Below are 15,707 nucleotides of genomic sequence, written 5' to 3' on the forward strand. Positions count from 1 at the left end.
AGGAAAAAAAAGAATAGCTTCTATCCTACATGGGATAGATATTCTTTTAGGGATGCAACATTTGACATTGTGGCGGACACTAGGGGCTATGCCTCTCACCCAGCAGGACTGTGAGCTGGTGGCGTGGTTTACGTTCCCGGGCTTGCCGGTGCAGGGTTGTTCCTGCTGCAGTTGGTTTTTAGAGTTGAGGAATAAACATCAAACTCGCCTTGGTCTCCTGTGTTTTTCCTCATTCCTGCCACATTGGTGACCCCGAATTGAACATGTTTGGAGCAGAAGAGGAGTGTGAATCCACTTCGGCCACGCCGCCCCAACTCTCACAGCCGGCCGTTCTCGCCGCGGCTGTGAAACTCCCAGAGTTCTGGCAGAGCGACCCGGCCTCGTGGTTCCAGCATGTCGAGGCGCTGTTCCACCTGCGTGGAATCTCCGCGGACGACTCCAGATACTATTTGGTCGTCGCTGCGCTGGACCAGCAGTCCACACGCCGGGCCATGCAGCTGTTGCGCGCCCCTCCGTAACACGATAAATACGTCGCCCTCAAACATCTTCTGCTCCAGAGAGGGCAGATATAATCCTTTCCCTATCCGGTTTGGGCGACGGGACGGCTGTGGATCTCATGGACAATATGCTGTCGCTGCTAGGCTCAGACGACGGTGGGTTCCTTTTCCCGCACGTTTTCCTGCGCCAGCTCCCGTCCCCTGTGCGCGCGGCTTTGGCTAACTCCCCGTGTCTGGCCGCTGGTGACTGCCGAGGTTTGGCTGAGGAGGCCGATCGGGTCCTGCTGGCTACCAGACGGTTCTCTGTGCAGAGTGTGGCACCGGAGCCTCTGGAGCTGACGTCGGAGGACGCGGACCCGGCAGTGGTGGCTGGAGTGACTGCCCGGAGACAGCGCGGGAGAGGCCTCTGTTTCTTCCACCAGCGTGCACGTTTGAGGCGGCGGGAAACTCCAGGGCCAGCGCTCAGTAGCAGCTGTGGGCGCTGGCGGGCGTAGTGAGCTGCTCTGCATTAAGGACACGATGTCAGGAAGACGGTTTCTGGTGGACTCCGGCTCGCAAAAGAGCCTACTCCCTCCTGCTAAGACAGACAGGTCGGCCGAAGGCGGCGGCCCACAGTTAAGTGCAGCTAACGGTTCGTCCATTGCGACGTTTGGCACAAGGTTGGTGACTGTTTGCTTCCACGGGCGCCATTTTGAGTGGGGCTATGTAGTGGCCGCCATTACTGTTCCTATTATCGGCGCGGATTTTCTGTGTGCTAATGGTCTGCTGGTTGATGTTGCAAACCGCCGTTTAATTGATGCTGTGTCTTTCGCCACTGTTCCGTGCGAGACAGGGGGAGCCGGGCCGTTAACACACGCTAACTTTTTGGCATTAGGGGATGCTTTTCAGCGTTTGCTGGCGGATTTTCCATCGGTGACTACGCCTGCCTTTTCCACCGCGGTTACGAAACACGGGGTAGAACATTTCATTCCCACTCTGGGACCGCCAGTTTTTGCGCGCGCGCGGCGCCTCGACGCGGTAAAATTGGCTACAGCCAAGGAGGAGTTCGCCATCATGGAGCGTCTGGGTATAGTGAGGCGTTCCAACAGCCCGTGGGCCTCGTCGCTTCACATGGTGCCCAAGGCAGATGGGTCGTGGCGGCCTTGCGGCGATTTTCGCCGCCTGAACAACGTCACCGCCAATGACCGCTATCCCATCCCACACATACAGGACTTTTCCATACGCCTGGCAGGTACCACTATTTTGTCTAAGGTGGACCTGGTGCGCGGCTATCATCAGGTTCCCGTGCGCGCAGAGGACGTGCCCAAGACCGCAGCGATCACCCCATTTGGGCTTTTTGAGTTCATGCGCATGCCTTTTGGCTTGAAGGGGGCAGCGCAAACCTTTCAGAGGCTGATGGACTCGGTGTTGCGTGACCTTGCTTTCGTGTTCGTTTATCTCGACGACATATTAGTGGCCAGTCCGTCAGCTGAAGAGCACCTGGCGCACCTGAAACAGGTTTTCCGTCGTCTGGACGAACACGGCCTGATAGTCAACCCGGCCAAGTGTCCGTTTGGACTGCCGGTGATTGACTTCTTGGGTCACCGCATTTCGCCGCAAGGCGCGGTCCCGTTGCCTTCTAAGGTGCAAGCGGTGGCGGAATTTCCCCGCCCAGTCTCTGTTAAGGCATTGCAGGAATTCTTGGGCATGGTGAATTTCTATAACCGTTTCCTCCCTTGCGCTGCCCACCTCCTTCAGCCACTTTACGAAGCCCTGCGGCTTAAGAAGGCTAACGACCCTGTCGACTTGACTCCCGAACAGGTCCAGGCCTTTGACGGAGCTAAGTGCGCCCTGGCTAACGCTGCCCTCCTCGCTCATCCCACACCCACGGCGTCCATAGCTTTAACAACCGATGCGTCTGACATAGCCGTGGGGGCTGTGGTTGAACAGCGTGTGGCGAATGCGTGGCAGCCGCTCGCATTTTTTAGCCGCAAACTGCGGGATAGCGAGCGCAAGTACAGCGTTTTTGACCGGGAGTTGCTGGCACTGCACCTTGCAACCCGGCATTTCCGCTTCCTGCTCTCGGAGGGTCGCCCATTCACGGCTTATGTGGATCATAAACCGCTGACTTTTGCCATGTCCAAGGTGACTGAGCCGTGGTCTGCTCGTCAACAGCGCCACCTAGCGGCGATCTCCGAGTTCACAACGGACATTCAGTATGTGGCGGGGAAGTCCAACCCAGTTGCTGATTGTCTGTCGCGTGTGCTTGTGTGTCCTGTGCACCTCGGTGTGGATTTCTCCGCTATGGCTGCCGACCAGCCCAGCGACCCGGACGTCCTTGCCCTTAGGTGAACGCGTACCGGTCTCAAGCTAGAGGACGCTGTGATGCAGGAAGGCAGTCCTGCCCTCCCCTGCGACGTCTCCACCGGCCGTCCCCGCCCCGTTGTTCCAGTGGCCTGGCGCCGTCGAGTTTTCGATTCGATTCACTCCCTCTCGCACCCTGGAGTTCGGGCGTCGGTGAAGTTGGTCGGTTCCAAGTTCGTCTGGCCTGGCCTCCGCAAGGACGTCAAGGGGTGGGCAGCTGCATGTGTAGCGTGCCAGCCCGCTAAGGTCCACCGGCACACTAAATCGCCCCTCGAACCGTTTCCGATCCCGGCCAGACGTTTCGACCACGTGCATGTGGACCTGGTGGGCCCTCTACCTTCTTCACAGGGTTTTAACGCACCTGCTCACAATGGTGGATCGGACCACCAGGTGGCCAGAGGCTGTCCCTCTATCCTCCACAACATCCTCGGATGTTACACGCGCTTTTCTTTCCTCCTGGGTCGCCCGTTTCGGCATTCCGTCAGATATCACCTCAGACAGGGGCCCCCAGTTCGTGTCAGAGCTCTGGTCGGCACTTGCGCGATCCTTGGGTGTGCAGGTACACCGCACTACCGCGTATCACCCTCAGGCTAACGGGTTGTGTGAACGTTTTCACCGGTCGCTCAAGGCAGCGCTGCGCGCTGCGCGCTGCGCTCTCGGATGGTAACTGGGTGGATCGTTTACCTTGGGTTATGCTCGGGTTGCGTTCGGCTCCTAAGGAGGACCTCGACGCATCACCCGCTGAGCTGGTGCTCGGTCAGCCGCTCCGCGTCCCTGGGGAATTTTTGCCTGGGAGTTCCGCTCCTCGACCCCGTCCGGCTGTTAAACCTTTTTTGTCCGACAGCACTCGGGTTCCAGGCCCCTTTCACCACTGTTTTCCGCGGTCGTTCGTGCCTGCGGAGCTCATGTCGGCTCGTTTTGTTTTTGTACGGCATGATGCTCACCGCTCACCCCTCCAACCCCCATACGATGGCCCATTTCGGGTTCTTGAGACGGGTCCTAAGGGTTTTGTGCTTAGATATGGGTGGGCGTAGGGAGCGTGTCACGCTTGATAGGCTTAAACCGGCGCACAGGGTGGCAGGCGAAGTTGTGTTTCCGGCCCAGGTTCCCCGTCGGGGTCGTCCTCCTTCCAGGACCCCGGCAGTGTCTTCACGGGTTCAGCGTTCTGCTTCTCAGCCGGCTTTGGACTGTGTTTCACCTACTGTTTCGGCTGAGGGACGGCGCAGCCGTTATGGCAGGCTGCTTAAACCTCCAGTGAGACACTAATTTTCTTTCCAGGAGTCCCTTCTGGGTGTTGGGGGGGGGGGGGGGGGCTGTGTGGCGGACACTAGGGGCTATGCCTCTCACCCAGCAGGACTGTGAGCTGGGGGCGTGGTTTACGTTCCCGGGCTCGCCGGTGCAGGGTGGTTCCTGCTGCTGTTGGTTTTTGGAGTTGAGGAATAAACATCAAACTCGCCTTGGTCTCCTGTGTTTTTCCTCATTCCTGCCACAACATCACATGTGATGCTTAATGTACAAGGCCTGCACTGATGCTCTAATAAATAATGATAACTTTGGGAGTGCTTCTTTAGCCACTGTTTAGACGAATATAATCATTTTCAACCGGTACGAAAGAAATAATTTACGTGACATTTTCATCTGCGGCAATAACTTAAAGTGACGAAAACGCAGCTAAAGGCTAAGGACAGCTTTATGCTCCGTCCAGATCAGTTATCTGCAGGTAGAATAGAAAAAAAATGAAAGGCTTCATTCTTTGTTGATCGTTGCTTTTCAGAATTTCTTCTGGCTTATTCATATATTTCATTTTTTCCTTTGGTAAAACTGATGAAATTGAGATCAATTTTCTGGAATAAGTTGGCAATTTGGTCAAATTCAGTTGAGAGACCCCCTCCCCACCTTTTTTTTCCTCCCCAATTGTATCCGGCCAATTACTCCACTCTTCCGAGCTTTCCCGGTCGCTGCCCCTCTGCCGATGGGGGAAGGCTGCAGACTACCTCATGCCTCCTCCGGTACACGTGGAGTCGCAGTGAGGAGTTTTCGCCAGGGGTACATAGTGCGTGGGAGGGTCACGCTATTCCCCCCAGCTCCCCCTTGCCCCCGAACAGGCGCCCCAACCGACCAGAGGGGGCGCTAGTGCAGCGACCAGTACACATACCCACATTAGGCTTCACACCCGCAGAGACTCGGCCAATTGTGTCTGTAGGCACGCCCGACCAAGCCGGAGGCAACACGGGGATTCGAATTGGGATCCCCATGTTGCTAGGCAACGGAACAGACCGCTACGCTAAGTTGGAGAGATTTCTTGTTAGACCAGTTTTTGTTTTAGGTATACTCAAAGAGAAGATCCGGTAGAACCAGGTAAAAGGAATCATTAAAAAGACGCAGCAGCTGGGTTACTGATATACACTAGGGGTGCTGAAAAGACACAAGAGTTAATTTATATAGTCAAAGTCAAATGTGTTGTCTCTTGTGTTCTCAGCCAATTACTGTAATTCTGTTAAAGCAGAAATCAGGGGCGAGATGTGTCATTCCCACAAGTTTTGTGAAAATCAGATCAGTGGAGACTGAGGTGTTCCACGTGATGGACAAATAAATAAATGCGGCAATGAATATTTAATATAATGTTATTTCTCCCCTGAATTGGTTTGATCCTATCTGAAAAACACCAACATTTTCTGTTGTTGTGGGGAATACATCATCACTCTCGGCTACTCTGAAGAACAACGATCTTTTAGAATTGACTCTCAATTTATGTGTTTCATCTGTCAAATAATTTCCAATTTCAGTCAAATTCAAGTTCGAATTGCTACTAATCATGAACTGATTCAACTTTCTGGGATTTCCCTACCTGGACTATTATGGATTATTACACAAAGTGTAGTGGGAGAGAGTACCACTGAACTTTGTGTCCAGATGAACTGATTCAACTTTCTGGAATATAAATGTAAAGCCCACTGCCAGGGATATTTCCGTTGTATTTAATCCAGACCTCTTTTTTTGTTGCTCAAAATATGCCCCGTGAGAAGACCGAGCAAAGTGGGAAGAGCCTCGATACTGAACTCTGTATGATTCTAAATGATTCCTGCGACGTCTTTATCTGGTCTACCTTCGAAAAGGGGAACTTATCCTTTAAACATCTATCCATCCCTGCCCTCTTTAATTTCCATGTATGAATGTAGCGCTTTGTTTGCATTCACAGAATAAAGGTGTAGGATAGAGAATGCCTATAACCAGATAATTCTGCCTTGTTGTGATTCTGTAGTGTTTCTAAAGAACATATATGTGCATTTTTTAATGACATAAATGTTCACCCTTATCTGAACCTGGGAGTGTATCAACCCAGGCTCAACCACAACCACATTTCCCTTCCTCTAACCGGGGTCGGTATTTTTACCCCAACATTGCAGATCAGCACATTCACAAATGTGCTTACATGCCCTTGGCCCTTAGCTTAACCAGTTTGTAATCATCCTTACCTTGTATGATGTATTTGTCTGTGGCAACCCAGCAAGTGGTTTTGCTGGAGCTAACTGTACCCTAGGAATATTGGATGGAGGAGGATTAAGAAAGGAAGAGAAGCAGGTATGCAGATCTCGTAGCTGAGTGCCGGAAGAATGGAGAGCCCCTGCAGCCCATTTCAACTGGCCCACTGTGAGCCAGTTGAAGTGGGCTGCAGGGGCTTTGCAGACCAGTGTCTGCACCATGTCCTGGGACTCTTAGGGATTTATGGACTGCAAAGAAGAACAGCCATTAGAAGCATCTTGCAAGCTTCTGAAAAAGGCTTCCCATTGGCTCTACGTGAAGAGGGGTGATGCATGGCATAATGTGCTACCTGGACACAAGTCGGGGCTTGACCACCCCTGGCTGGGTCCTCGGGTGAGGATGTCTGATGTTAAGACTTGAAACACCTTGATGACCCCGGCTTCATTACTGACAAATGTGTCCCAGGTTGCCTCACATGGTGTATCAAAGAACATTATACTGTGTATATTTTCATGTATTTTTTAAAATATAGAATGATTAGTATTTTTAAAAATCGTAACACTCCCAATCTAGGTTTCTGCAATTTCATATTGACTGTACAAAATGGTTTCAGTGGTCACAATCAAACTGTTTTCGTGACTAAAGTTAAATGAAACTTAGACATGCAGGGTGGAATCGCATACAATTAGTCAAAATGTCACTGCAAAGCTGGATGGTGTTGGTCCTGGATGTAGGGAGATTCATCTGGGCAACAAGGAATACCTTGTGTCTAATTAACCTTTCTGCCTGTGTCTTTCATCAGGCAGAGATAGTAAGAAGCCCAGAGGTGCTAATAAACCGATATGCTGGATGGTGTGTACGGTTGGTTTGCTAATACTCTGAACTTTAACTTAAGGCTTTTGAAAAGTCAATGACTAAGACTGGGTTGCTCTTATACCTGAGGGTATTTCATGACTGTGGCCTAAATAAACAGGATTTTCCCATTTAAGCCTTGCTTCAATAGGGGCCAACTTCTAGCTTGGATTAGTTCAGTTACATGAGGTGGTTTGCCACCTTCAGCTTTTTCAGTGCATTACTTAAATGCTAAGTATATATTCCACATTCATCATTTGTCCAGTGGAACTAAAGGAACTGCCCTTCAGGGCCAAACTAAATCTAAAAATATGTTTTGACAGATGAGTAGATGCCTTTCGCCTCTTCCGCAGGAGCTTATGATTATAAAATATTGAAGCTATCAAGAAGAAGGCCACAACTGCTGTTACGGATGTGTGTTTTATGGGGGGACAGCTCCAAAGCCATTTACTCCAGCAGAAGAGCTGGCCCTCGAGTTCAGCTGGGGACAACTAAATGATGGATTCCTGGGGGGATGTCCCCTGAGCTGGCTAGTCCCTGCATCCGCAGTGGGTAGGGATATACGTTATATATTATATAGAGAGAGAGAGAGAGAGAGAGAGAGAGAGAGAGAGAGAGAGAGAGAGAGAGAGAGAGAGAGAGAGAGAGAGAGAGAGAGAGAGAGAGAGAGAGAGAGAGAGAGACTGGTACCTTTCAGACGTGTGCGTGTTGAGTATTACTTATGTATTCTTATTATGTATGCTTAGGTATTCAAGATGCTACATCTACAGCCCCAAAGGCCTTCACGTTATCATTGCAGCTGCTGTCAAATTGTCTTATCAATCAAGTTTATTGTAAAAACTTGCCACCACTTTTCTTTGAATGCACTTTATCAGCGTGAGTCTGAATAAAGGAAGACACTGGTGCAGATTAGATGACGCCTGCTGCTTTCACTGTGGTGTCAGTTAAGATGGCTCAGTATGAACAAACATTTAAGAAATGCCATAGCCAATTATCTGTGGTTCTGAACTTGTCCTAGTATATCCTTTTTTATTTAATAGGAAGAAAAGTCGGGCCCACCCTAAGCCGCCTCATCCAGGCCTGTGAAAAGGTGAAGGGACAGGCATGGTGAGCAATGGTTAAACCTGCAATGCAATATGGTATTGTAGTACTCAGGATTTGAACTAATGCTCCCGTTAACAAAATATACTGAAGGATATGAGAAGCATTTATGGGAGACTTGCAATTTCAAAGAAGCAACTAGATTAGCCACTCGCATGTTGACCCCATGTAAACACAATCACATCCAGTGTTTCAAATACTATTGACAAAAAAAAGAATAAAAAATTGCAATCATCCTTCGAATTACAGATTTAAAGCTGCAACTGATAAAATGATGGACATCACAATGGGGTTGAGTCTAACCTACCTTAGAATATGACAGAAAAATTCTCTACCTTTTCCCTTTGGAGGCACGCCACCTGATTGCCTTAAGGAACAAACCGCCCATGGCAAATTAGATTCACTCACCACAGACACCAGATCCTTAGCAAATTTGTGTAGTATGAAACTTCTATAATTTGGGAACTTATAAGTACTATATATGACAGTAAATCCACATCCAATATATCCTTAGTAGGTAATATCAAATTGCGCAACCATGAGTGAAACCGAAATCTTACTTGTGTGTGTGTCGGCCCTGTGATGATCTGGCGGCCTGTGCACGGTGTCTCCCCGCCTGCCGCCCAGTGATTGCTGCGATAGGCTCCAGCATCCCTGTGACCTTGAGAGCAGGATAAGCGGTTTGGATAATGGATGGATAGATGGATCTTCTTTACTAATGAAGCAGGTTGACACATCTTTAAAACATTATCCCGGTCAGGTTTGGCTCAACACATAAAACAACACAGCTGACATTTATCCCACCTTGCTTAGTTTGGAAGTTACCCAGACTAACTGAATTAAGCCTTGGTTTATGCTTCCAAAGCCTGGTGCTTGAGTATGTTGACATGCTGGTTTTCAATTCTGTCAGGCAGTTCAAAACCTGTTGTGTCAGGTATTCAACAGTCAGTTCATTGGGTTTTTAGCTAGGGCATCCGGGTAGCATAGCGGTCTATTCCGTTGCCTACCAACATGGGGATCACCGGTTCAAATCCCCGTGTTACCTCTGGCTTGGTTGGGCATCCCTACAGACACAACTGGCCATGTCTGCGCATGGGAAGCCGGATGTGGATGTGTGTCCTGGTCGCTGCACTAGCACCTCCTCTGGTCAGTCAGGGTGCCTGTTCAGGGGGAAAGGAGAACTGGGGGGAATAACGTGACCTTCCCATGCAGTACGTCCCCCTGGCAAAACTCTTCACTGTCAGGTGAAAAGAACCAGCTGGCGAATCCACATGTATCGGAGTCTGCAGCCCTCCCCGGCTCAGCAGAGGGGGTGTAGCAACGACCGGGACGGCTCAGAAGAGTGGGGTATTGGCTGGGTAGAATTGGTGAGAAAAACGGGGGGATGGGTTTTTAGACCTGGAACAAGTGAGCACCTGGCAGATTTTTTTTGGGGAGGTGGGGGCAGCAGTGTTGGGAGTATTCCAGCATTGGGAAGCATAAACCAAGGCTTAATTCAGAGAGGCCAGTTTTCTTCCAAAGTGAAAAGGCTGAGGAAAATGGACCCCTGTACTGACTGCATGCCTTTTTTTTCATGTTTGAATTTTACAAATCAGAGGTCCCAGAAAGTTGAACCGATTCATCTGGACACAACATTTAGTGGGAGAAACGTTTCATCACTCATCTAAGTGACTTCTTCAGTCTCAGCTGACTGCTGTTATACCCCAAACCTTATAAACAGCACAGTTGCATAACGACAGAAACCAACGATCGATTTCCTATGCAAATTGCCGTGACCACTGACGAGAGTTACAATGCCTATGTGCACTATTCACAGAATGTTTGGGAATGGTTGCAATCACAGCATTGTAAGATGGTGACAGATGTACTCTTAGGCCCCCTCGGTTCAGGGATGGTTGTTCCCTCTTCACATAGATGATCTCTTTGACTCCCTGTTCAAACCAGCGTCTCTCCCTGTCAAGGATGTGCACATCCTCATCCTTGAAAGCGGGGCCACTGGCCTGTAGATGGGTGTAGATTGCGGAGTCCTGGCCTGACGATGTAGCTCTTCTGTGTTGTGCCATCCTCTTCACCAGCATCTGTTTGGTTTCCCCAATGCACAAGTCACGGCAATCCTCCTAGTATTTCAGAATTAGAATCAGAATCAAAATCAGAATCATATATTTATTGGCCATATAGGTTTGCACATACATGGAATTTGACTCCGGCTTCATGGCTCCGTCGGTATAGTTAACATAGAGTAACAGCACTACAACACAACAATCTTCAGATATATACACAAGGATTGACTTATACAGGCAAAATACAAGGTGATAAAGTGCAATGGTGCAGAGAATATATCAGAGATGCTGAAATAGATGTAGGTTACTTACATACATGCCTGAGGTAGATGGACATGACAGAGCGTACCAGTACACGTACAATGTACAGTACAGTATATACAAAATGGTTGGATTTATTTGACAACGTTAAGCGTTCATTTGAATGACAGCCCGCGGAATGAAACTGTTTTTTTATCTGGTTGTTTTGGGGTACAGTGCTCTGTAACGCCTTTCAGAGGGGAGGAGTTGGAACAGGTTGAGACCAGGGTGTGATGTGTCTGCAGTGATGTCGTTGCCCGTTTCCTGACTCTGGAGGTGTGTAAGTCCTGAATGGGGGTCAGGTTGGCACCAATGATTTTCTCTGCAGACTTAACTGTCCCTTGTAGTCTGTCCCTGTCCTGTTTGGTGGCCGATCCAAACCAGACAGTGATGGATGTGCAGAGGACAGACTGGATTATTACAGTGTAGAACTGAATCAACAGTTCCTGAAGCAGGTTGAATTTCTTGAGCTGGTAGAGAAAGTACATCCTCTGCTGGGCCTTTTTGATGATTGTGTCTATGTTGGATGCCCACCTTAGGTCCTGGGAGATTGTGGAGCCCGGTAATCTGTAGGTTTTCACCGTTGAGTGAAAAGTTGAGTATGGTGAGGGGGGGCAGTGTTGGGCAACCCACCTGAAGTCAACTGTTTTGAGTGTGTCCAGCTCCAGGTTGTTGTGGCTGCACCAGAGGGCCAGCTGATCAACCTCCTGTCTATATGCAGACTCGTCTGCATATACTTAACAGCGCACACTATATTGTTCTGTTTGTGCCGGGGGGATCGGTCTACACCCATCTACAGGCCAGTAGCCACTCTTTCAAGGATGAGGATGTGCACATCCTTGATAGGGAGGAACGCTGGTTTGAACGGGGTGTCAAAGAGGCCATCTAAGTGAAGAAGGAACGATAATCCCTGAACCGATGGGTGTGTGTGTGTGTGTGTGTGGGGGGGGGGGGCTAAGAGTACATCTGTCGCCATCTTACAATGTTGTGATTGCAACCATTCCCAAATACTCTGTAAATAGTGTACATGGCCATTGTAACTCTCGTCAATGGTCATGACAATTTGCATATGAAACCGATCACTGGTTTCTGTCATTACGCAACTGTGCTGTTTATATGGTTTGGGGGATAACAGCAGTCAGCTGAGACTGAAGAGGTGACTGATGAGTGATGAAACGTTTCTCCCACTAAACGTTGTGTCCAGATGAACTGATTCAACTTTATGGAATTTCCTTACCTGGATTATTGAGCGTGCATAAAGACATGTAAATCAGAGGGCTGTCATCACTGTCCTTCCTCCATAAGTGCTTGAACCTTGTCATGATCAATTTGATCAAATGACTTTTCATAGTGATAATGGGTTTTTGTAAGTCAACTATTCTGACTCATAACGATTACATTTTGACCAGTGAAGATTTAAATGTCATAATTTATCCCTTACTTGTGAAGTGTCGCTCAGATTGGCCTCTAAAGCCATGTGCACCCTCACCCTACCCCAGACTTCCCCATATCCTATACCCCCCCCCCCATGGTCATCATAGTCATCCATCTTTATGATGGAGGAAATTGCATTGAGATGCATTGGTGTGAGAAGATGGTGGCGCAAATTCACGTTTGCAGCGGCCTCACCCAGTACCGGTGTGGGAAGATGGCTGCACGAATCCGCATTTGCAGTGGCCTCAGTCCATGCAGTGTGTCCATGCAGTGTCCATGCAGTCCATGCAAGTTTGTCTTCATTTGATGACTGGGAGAGTTGGCGCTGGATAGGCTGAGGGAGCTTGGTCTGCTGCATCCTGTGGGCCCACGGACCACGGCCCTGACCGGAGCTGCACCCGAAGAGGAAACACCGAGGGCAATCTGACAGGATGTGGAAGCGGGGCAGGCTAAGTTAACTGCTAGCCCATGCGACAGTTCGGACAGTGATCCTGGCTGGCATTCATTCTCCTGGGCAGTAGTTTGTTTTTTGTTTTTTTTACTTGCACTTGAATGTCAGCTCTTCTCCAGGAAACTAATGGTACACCATCTGCCTAAAGTCTCAGAAATCCTTTAAGTGAATCTGACTTATTTCCTCAGTCTGGGTGAGGAAGTGTTTTCTCAGTTTTCCATCCATCGATTATCCGAACCGCTTATCCTGCTCTCAGGGATGCTGGAGCCTATCCCAGCAGTCATTGGGCGGCAGGTGGGGAGACACCCTGGACAGGCCGCCAGGCCATCTCACACACACACACACACACACACACACACACACACACACACACACACACACACACACACACACACACACACACACACACACATTCATACCTAGGGGCAAATTAGTACGGCCGATTCACCTGACCTACATGTCTTTGGACTGTGGGAGGAAACCGGAGCCCCCGGAGGAAACCCTCGCAGACACAGGGAGAACATGCAAACGCAACACAAGGGACGACCCGGGATGACCCCAAAGTTGGACTACAAAACCTTCTTGCTGTGAGGTGACCGCGCTAACCACTATGCCACAATGCTGCCCTTTTTCTCGATTTTAAACACCAAAACCGAGGATTATCACTATCGGATCTTGTAGATTTCCTATATCTAGTTCTTATATCTTTTATGTTGTAACGTGCATGGATAACAAGACACGCTGGCCGCTGACTCGGGAGTCTGACCCTTTAGTCGAGCGGTTAGCGATGCCTCCTGCGGTGCGGGCGATACGGGTTCGCTTCCCGGCCTCGGCAGTTCATGTGGTTGCGTTGTCCCCCCGAATTCGCTATAATTTATTCCAATAAAAATGTTCAGGGTAGAATGCACATTAGCTTCCATTTTCAAGCTCCCTTCAGATGTTCTTTGCTGTGATCACTCTGCATAGTTTGCTGAGGAGAATGAGCCAAGTTTATTTGGGGCATGGCGTCAAGGGTGTGTGTGTATGTGTGTGTGTGTGTGTGTGTGTGTGGGGGGGGGGGGTAAGTAAAGTCAGTCATTTACATCAATGCCATTCAGCAATCCCATATTTGCTAGTCAGAGGCCTATTATGCTTCAGGACAGCCAAACTATTTCCATCCAAGCATTGGCTGGTTTTCCGACCTCTCTGCTCGTCTCAGGTATTCGGTTTGGGGCAATGGGGTCTGGTATGGTGATTTAATGGCACTCACAATTACATTATCATTAATGCCTCCAAAATGCAGTAGCAGCAGCAATATACTATTAGTACCTAGATTAGTAATCAGAGTACAAATGTGTGTATCATCATTACAATACTGCACAAATGAAGAACCCTGAGGCAAAATTTGCTTAATTTCCTTAGGATCTCATATCCACGTGGAAAGCAACGTATCACCCCCATGCTTGAATTACAGTTTTTCTGGTAAGAGGTAGTAAATAGGTAAGAGAACAGGGGGGTCTTATCCAAAATGGCCACCGTACACTGCCCATCACTACCTCCGAGAAGCCCATCCCCTAACGTCCTGCATGGGGATGTGCCCTGTATGCGCATGGGCGGAGAAACTGCCGCGGCTGTTATTATTCTAAGTGTAATTTTCTTTTTACAAAAATGGCGTCTAGTCAGGGAGGTGTGGGAGCCGTTACCGCTCTGCAAAGCCACCACTATTCAGACGGACCCCACTGGAGCCCGGGGATTAGCCAGTATCAGCACCAGCACCACACGGCCCGCAGCCTTGACCGGGCCCTGGAGGATGCCGTGTGCTCGGGGATCCTCAACCTCAGCGGGAGGAAGCTGAGAGAGTACCCGGGAATGAGCTATGATCTGACCGATACGACACAAGCAGGTGGGCAGATTCAGCCTATAATGAACGAGAGCGGCTGGCATAGTTTACCTCACCATGTGTCACTGGAGAGGGAAAAAAAGGTTATAAAACCGACGCATGAATGGTGCGAGATGCAATGCCCGGAAGGCTGCCAGTCTCGTCTTTTGAATTCGTTTGCGAGTTTTTGTGTGTGTGTCTTATTTTGCCCGGTAGTCCTTCAGCAAACGTGACAATACTTTGGGAGAATACGATCCAGTGCATTAACGGAACCAATGATCCGCTCCGGCGGAACACTGCACGTATCCTCAACGTGCACACCATATTTTTTTTGGTTTTTTTTGGGGGGGGGGTTATATATCGACCTCACACCAGTTTGCCAGACATTGAGATATAGGTTACTGTAGGTGGTTGTTTTGGTCGACGGCGATATCTTTTCAATAGCTCCCCCCGAGACGCGTGAATGAGGCGGCAGGCGCACCCAAGTCTAAGCACCGCGATGCGGAGGAGCGGTTGCACATTAACCTCCTCAATTGATTTGGCAGCGGCGGACTCGGAGCAGAATGAGAATGAACCGGGTGACGAGTTATACATTTACCCATTGCTAAATAGGATTGTTGTTTGTGTGTGTGTGTGTGTGTGTGTGTGTGTGTGGGGGGGGGCGAGCACGCGGGGTTTTTTTTATCTCTGGCACATCAAGACAAAAGATGTGGGGTAGTTGCAGCTTGAGCCTCCGCCTGCAATAGTGCACCGGGCACGCGTACCAGCTACACCACCTTTATAACATGCCAGGGACGTGACAGAAATCTCCCCACACGCGTCTGCCGCATTTCTGCCGGATGGACCTGTCCCATGGTGATTTAGTTTACGTTTTAAAGAGGCAACTAGGCCAATAATCATTTTGGTCTTCACGGTGCTTTAAATAGCAACTTCATTCATTTTAACCGAGTGAGCTGAAAGCCCACCACACTCACACGCACCCAACCCACCCACTCCCTCCCTCCCGGCCGTGGCTGTAAATCCAACCATCATCTGATTAAGTTATCAGTCTGCCACATAAGAATGCAATATATATGATGCTTTTAGACACTTAATAGTCGAGCTTCGAGCTATAAAATGGTGGCTAGTTTTGCTCTGAAGTGTCTACGTTCGTGGTGTAAGATGGATAAGGTGTCGTTCTTACAGCACGTGCAACCCATGGCAGGAGACATTGGTTTGAGAGCCTTCATTTTAAAGGAATTTAGATGCTCTGCTCACCATGGTCATGTTTGTGGCCCTTCACACCCGGATGTTTGTCAGTGTACACAGCACATCAAGATTAGCAAATT

The 15,707-nt window shown here is 49.3% G+C and overlaps 1 protein-coding gene across 1 annotated transcript in view; it reads left to right on the plus strand.

The window, feature by feature from the left end:
- Window positions 1-14,168: 14,168 nt before the first annotated feature.
- lrch2 (leucine-rich repeats and calponin homology (CH) domain containing 2) overlaps window positions 14,169-15,707 on the plus strand; it is a 77,080-nt gene continuing 75,541 nt past the window's right edge. The window contains exon 1 of the mRNA XM_056285189.1: window positions 14,169-14,403. Coding sequence (XP_056141164.1) covers window positions 14,169-14,403 — 235 coding nt within the window. The remainder of the gene's footprint in view (window positions 14,404-15,707) is intronic.

Source organism: Lampris incognitus, chromosome 8, assembly GCF_029633865.1.
Source record: "Lampris incognitus isolate fLamInc1 chromosome 8, fLamInc1.hap2, whole genome shotgun sequence".
In the NCBI taxonomy this organism is placed as follows: Eukaryota; Metazoa; Chordata; class Actinopteri; order Lampriformes; family Lampridae; genus Lampris; species Lampris incognitus.